This window comes from Equus przewalskii, chromosome 19 (assembly GCF_037783145.1).
Source record: "Equus przewalskii isolate Varuska chromosome 19, EquPr2, whole genome shotgun sequence".
NCBI classification, from domain to species: Eukaryota; Metazoa; Chordata; class Mammalia; order Perissodactyla; family Equidae; genus Equus; species Equus przewalskii.
The window spans coordinates 43,571,603-43,578,519 of record NC_091849.1 but is presented as its reverse complement, the minus strand read 5'-3'; the positions used below and the strand labels follow the sequence as shown (position 1 = coordinate 43,578,519).

At 38.5% G+C, this 6,917-nt stretch overlaps 1 protein-coding gene across 1 annotated transcript in view; it reads right to left on the bottom strand.

Annotated features, from left to right (window-relative positions):
* Positions 1-6,917, bottom strand: part of CDC5L (cell division cycle 5 like) — a 48,220-nt gene that overhangs the window by 8,306 nt on the left and 32,997 nt on the right. The window contains exon 14 of the mRNA XM_070584751.1: positions 4,670-4,867. Within this exon, the coding sequence (XP_070440852.1) occupies positions 4,670-4,867 (198 nt within the window). The remainder of the gene's footprint in view (positions 1-4,669; positions 4,868-6,917) is intronic.

Here is a 6,917-nt window from a genome sequence, read left to right as displayed (position 1 = left end):
TTTAAACGCATACAAGAGAAACTGTCTAAAAAAGACTGGCCAGAGACCAATGGAAAACTGATGGTTCCCAGGAGATGAATCAGTGGAACCATAAGTGTTTCCTCGGGTCATTACAAAAGGGGGCTGTATGGGACTTATAAAAGTGTAATTGTTACTTTCAAACTCACTAAGTTTGTTAAGGTTACTAAGCTTAAGTAATTCCAAAATAAACACATTATCCTTGGGTCTCTAATACTGTCTTCAGTTAAAGTCTGTTACAGTGAGGTTCAGAAACATTAAGAGCATCCCTCACTGAAACTCTTGCTTGGGGGCCCAGAACATAACCTTATACCACTGGAAAAACAGGTTTAAGGACACCCAAAATAAACAGAGAGTTGACGGCAGCTCCACTTCCTAGGCCACCATTCAGCAATAAGATCCTATAGTAGTACAGATGTGGTTCAACCACCAAAATGTTTGCAAACAAGAGTCCACGAGTGACTCTCCTGTACTCTCCACACTCCTCACTAGCATTCAGTTTTATTGGTGAACCTTCTCTATACTGATGAGATGCAGGTACAAGTAGGTGATTACTGTCAGCATCTAACCAGACTTAGCAAACATCAGACTGCATCCCTGCAAAGGAAGCTAAGCAGTAAGGCAAAACCTTACTAAAAACCTCTCCCAGAAAAGTAACGTACCAATAAAGCCATACCGAGAGCACTTTACATCGGCATAAGTTAGGAAATGAAACACAGAAACTGCACGAAAACAGTCAACAGTATGCTGAGGCATGACAGAAGCACAACGGTGGTACCGAGGAGATCTCTGGTCCAGCTCTAGAGTTCTTGCTAGAAAGAACCAAGAAACCTGTCAGTGCCGTTAAGGGCCATGGCAGAGAGCAGGATGTGAGAAAGACGGCATTCCAAAGTACTGGGAGCAACTTCCCTCCTGCACCCCGTGCCACCCTCTCTCCGTACACACACCCACAAGGGAACATAAGCGTGAACTTGCTGAGACACTACCACATACAGTCCTCCACCCAGAACTGCCCACCAATCTAATCCTTACCCTAAGTTTTCACTCTTTAAAGCATTAAGGGAATGTTTTCCTGTGTGAAAATATATGACTTTGTAATGAAAATCACTGAGAAAATGGGATCCATTGTGCAGCCAATTTTGCTGAAATATAACCATTCAGTAAAGGCAGGGGTCCTCATAAGAGTTCTACAAATACACTGAGAAGGATTTTAAATGTGTTATCTGTGTTCTTTAAGTTACTTTATTTCCAAGAAGTCAATGTTACATAATATTTCTTGAGTAAGTTGACTGTGCCAGTAAAATACAGGGAGAAGTATTACTTCTGGACCTAGTTTCCACCTCTAAGGAAAGCCTTTCCATTTTTAAAGCTAACATGACAAAATCTACTTTTCAGCCAAACTTCCTCAACACAGCAGTTTAGATACTATTTCAAATACTATTAAATTTAATAGCAGGCCTAAATTCAGACTTCTCATTTCACTTTTGCACCTACTGGAAATTATTTCACTCAAAATAATTATGTCTTCAGACGATTTCCTATTTCCACTTAAAGTGGAAACAAATTAGAACACTTCAAATTCTATTTGCACTTCCCAAATACAGTAATGACTCATTTATCTGGCATCGTCAGAAAATGAGGTTCTCCACACTGAGCATTCTCCAGATAAGTGAAGTCCACAGGAGCAGAGCTGGTCTGCCCCGTTCCTGCTGCATCCCCCGGGCCTAGAGCAGGGGCTGGCACGCAGCAGATGCTCAGCAACACTCACTGAACATGGGATTAAATAAGTACTAAAGCTCTTTTACTTTTAACCATTTGATGAAAATTTTTCTACAATTATAGCCATCTCTCTTTAAAAAAAAAACCACACATGACACTAAGAAATTAAGCTTTTCTTATTAATTTGGGGATCACTATAAACAGCGATCACTCTAGCTCCTACTACACACCCATAATGCCCTCAGAAGCTCTTAAAACGCACAAGGCTTTCTGCCACCGTATTTAAATGGACTCAACATGTTATGCTTTCTAACTTTTCCTTTTCTGATATTAGCTGTCATTTCTGATTGCTGCTGCCGCCTTATTTTACACACAAATGTCTGGCAAGGTTCTAAAATTAATTCTGCCTCCAAAGCAGAATAAAATACATGGACTTGGTTATAATTCACAAGTCTTTCCCGCTTACTTTCGACCTGCGACTACGTTCTGATTCTATTTATTTAACAGACTGCTTGTACCACCTACCACATTCCACATAAAATCTGAGATGGTTCTATTAGTTTTAAATGAGTATCTTAAGGATTTTCATTTAAGTTCTAAGTTTCAAATATTAATCATGAGTACCGGCTCAAAGACTAGCTCCAATATAAACCTCAGGGCACATTTTTTTAATCCATTTAGGAGACACCAACCACGACAAAGCTGGATTTCATCTTGCTTGATACACTGTGATAGGGCCATAACTTAGATTCACTGTTCCCAAGTTCACGGCAGCAAAAATCAAACACACTGGCAGTCGTGGTGTACTGTGCTTGCACAGAAAGGCCTATCTCCCTGAAACTAAGAGTGGAAAGGATAATTCAAGTACAGCATTTAGTTTATATAATTCAACTGGAGTTCCTTCCCCACAACAAACTTTGAATAATGTTTATAATTTAGCAATCAACTGAAATGATGAAAGAATTACCACAATTGAAATAAAATATTTATGTATTTCAAACCAGTAGAATTGTATCTTCAAAAACTAAAATAAGCTAAGACAAACCTAGTTCTGAATTAGGGATGGATACAAATAAAATGAGGGATTTGTTTATTTGGTTTTTTGAGTCTCTTTTCTTCTTTTTAAAGATTTAATGAACTTTCATTTGAAATAAGCATAGTTTACTAAATTAAAGGATTTGATTACGTATTCTTTAAAAGTAACTAGTTGGGTAAACAAAAAAGTAAGTTATCCAGGAGTCAAGAAAAGAAAAATTACTTCAGACTGTTTTATGAATATTCTTCCAAAATCACCAATCCTTCAACAAAAATAGTTCAACGGAAGATTTCAGTTCCTGGTACTGAACTGAACAAAGAGAACCACATGTTTTTAATGGTTGCTCATAAACGACCCAAATAAATCTCCAAAAGAACAGCAGTGGTTCTTTCTGTATTTTTCCCTTCAAAACTCACAAGACCAATTCAACGTAGAAATAAAAATTACTGTACTTTACGGCACCACTCACTTTGTGACACATTTATTTGCTGTCATGAAAGTTAGTGCCTCGACAAAGTAAATGAGATTTAGGGAAAAACTTTTTTTTATATTTCAAACAGCACAAAATGTCCTTCCCATTTGAGGCAGAAAGAGTTTACTCACCTCAAATGAGAAGATTTTCAAACTAAGTGAGAGACCTAAGTATTTCTATATAAATGTTACAAGGAAACTTTCCAAATGGCTTTCCAATCAATTACAGCGCTGACCTTAGATCAGAACCACACTGCTAACTACAGTTATAAGAAAGGAAGCCTACACGACAGAAAATGTAACTTAAAATTTAAGCACTGATGTCCTACCTTCTCTAACTGTGATTTAAAACACAGAGCAACAGCACACCCTGCTGGAGGTGAGTCATACAACTGGAGTGACCAGCAGCACGGGACTGCTGAGATTTCACCCAAGATGAGAATTACTTCAGAAAGAAACGCTCATTTCCCCCAAATGACAAAAGATTAACCACTAGGTGCCTATATATGTAATCTTAAAGGTAAAATTAAGACTTACAATAATTTTAAATTAAAAGATACTGCTTTTTCCTGCTCATTTCCCTAGCTCCACACAGCCCCAATCATCCCAAGTTATTTTAATATTTTTTTTCCCCTAAATAGAAATATTTTCAAATCTGCTTTTTGTAAAGAGAAACCGGTAATCACAGAAGAGGAAACTAAGGCCACTTTCTGCATGTGATTGCCTGAAGCACCCCTTCCTCCTTCCCATCCCATCTTGGCCTCAGAAACAGCCCTGAAGACCACCATTAAGAATCCACAAGGCAGCCTAGTGGCCCATGAACCACAATTTACATGCCACTGGCAAAATGCCTACACAGATTCTGGAATTCAAAAAATGCAGACTCTATTAAGAAACCACATGCCATGAAACTCACATTTAGTACATTTCAACATTTTCATAAACGTGAAAAATCTTGGAAGCCATTGTCTAGATAATCCAGCTTGGCACTCTCTCTGTAACTTGAACTCACAGGAATCACAGGATGAATAAGACGGTACCAAAGTTCTGTAAATGTGCTCTCTTAGCTACAGAAAGAAAGCTCCTTGGCACTACTGAGATCCCTCCCTAGAGAAAAGAGGCTATTCTCGCACCGATCTACACTGTTCTGAGTGACCAGTGTTAACTTCTTGGCTCCCGCTCCCACATTCTGACTGACCCGGCGTCAACCTGGAGGGCACTCTTTATCAGGAAGGCAAGCAATTCTGAAAAACCAATGAAGAGGCCAAGGAAGATCAAACACTTCAGTGTAGTTTTCCCTCAAGAACTGCAAAGGCAATAATCACCTCAGGTCTGTTTTTCTGAAGTTGTCTTCAATGGTATTATACTCTAGTTCATTATTTCAATCAAAGTATATTTCAATTAGAATTTTAAAAGAATACCAACCTCAAGCCTCTTTTCAAGTGACTCAATTCTGTCCTTTTTGCTAGCGAGGTTGGCCCGTGTGTAGCGGCTCTGCCCAGGGAGATACAAAACTTGACTGTAGCATTCTTCCCACACCTGGTTATAGGCTTCACTTGAGAGTTCTCCGTGGCTCATTCCTTGTTTTACCACTTCCATCTCCTGCACCAGAATGTCCTGGGCCTGTTTACAATAATAATTTCAGGAAGTTTGAGTACTACAAATACTTGCCATCGACAGAGAGCTTTAAAAGACTAGTTTTTCCTCCTCCTTTTGGCAAAAGCAAGGAGTTTTGGTTCACTGGTTGTTTTCTGGAAGGGGGGAAGAATACCTAAGCAAATGTAGGCAATGCAGACTGATCTGAAAAGCCAAGCATCCACATATCCCCCCAGTAATATAAAAGTCTTTTTTGCCTTCACTCATTATAATAGTAGCCACCATTTCTCAGGTATCTACTATGTGCCAGGAACTGGATTTATAAGTTTTACCTAAATTATCTCCAAACATCATAACCATCTTAGAAAGGAGCTAATGTTAACCTCATTTTAAAGGCGATGGAACTAAGGCTCAGAGAAATTAAACTGGTTCCAGACCACATCACTAGTAAGCAGACAAGACAGGATCACGCCCAGGCCAGACGGTACCAATGCTTGTGTGTGCTCCTTCCACTCCGCCCTCCCTTCCTACACTTCAAACTTCACAGGATCATGAAGGGGAACAAGGCATTTTTTTTGATTCATGCCTTTTTTTCTCATCTGAAGGAATGCCCCTGACACTGCCAGAGAATGAGACTTGGGGCACGAAGCAAATAATGATGGATCATAGACCAAGTCTCATTCACTACTAAAGAAACAGTCTAAGAATGACAGAATGAGGGGAATGGAGTGGGACGAGCCTGGGTTCAAATCACAGCTTTACCACTTATGTGGCTGTCTGAACTTGCTTAACTTCTCTGAGCCAGTTTCTCATTCGTAAAATGGGGATAATACCTACCTGACACATTTGTTACTAGGATTAAGTGATACAATATACATAAACAGCCTAACCCAACATCAGACCACACAGACTCTGTTAGCATACCACATGAACTTTTTCCAGAACTTTGCTTCACAGATCATGAAAAAGTGACAACCACTTTTTGTGCTTTATAAAAAGCTTTCAATTGTTCTAGTAATATCAGAAAATAAACAGACCCAAATATATAAAATCAAGACAAATGACCAGCATACAAAAACTCTAAACAAAAAAACAGAAAATCTTGTCTATAGAAGACAAAAATTGAATACTTTTTTTTTTGCTGAGATAGATTAGCCCTGAGCTAACATCTGTGCCAATCTCCCTCTACTTTATATGTGGGTCACCACCACAGCACGGCTGACAAGTGGTGTAGGTCCATGCTCAGGATCTGCAGCCACAAACCCAGGCTGCTGAAGCGGAGCATGCCAAACTTAACCACTACGCCACGGGGCCAGCCCCCAAAATTGGATACTTTTAAACAATACCTCTTAGAGGAAGTAATGGAACCAAACGAATTTAACATAGTTAATGAAAATCTGATACTTTATTGTAAGAGAAATACCTTCAAAATTTCATTCTGAAACTGTACATAGCAAAAATTTACAAATTCAGCTCGTGTAATTATTAGGAGAGAGTACAGCTAAGTTACCTTTAAACTGTCCATAAAGAATCTGCTAAGTAAACAGCTGCTTCAAAATCTTTTTGGAACAAAGAAGAGTATAAACAGATAAAATACAGTAGAATATTTAAACTACTTTCTAACAGTTTCAAATAATTCCAAAGTAATACTTACAATTATTATTTTCAAAGTTTTATTAGACTCTATCCCCTACAGAACATCTATAAGCAACAATGTGATCTCTATTTCAGGTTTCCATAATACAATAAATTTAGGAAAATGTTTCCTGAATTCCATCTTCCCCTCATATTTTCACTCTAAAAAGAGGAAACTGTTCAAGTATTGAGTTCGTAGCCTTAATTCTCAACCCCAGATCAATGATTAAATGTGCCTGCCACAGCACAGGCACTTGACAGACGTCAGTTTCCCACAGCACTTACTGAAAAAGAGTAACTCAAGCCACTCAGAAATCAGAGGCAAATTATTGAAATATAAATCTAAATCTTCCTTCCTTTCTCTATTTTCTAAAAATATATTAAACGTGCATTACTTATGCAATAAGGAAAACAGAAAGTAAGAAAGAGAGGGAGAGAGGGA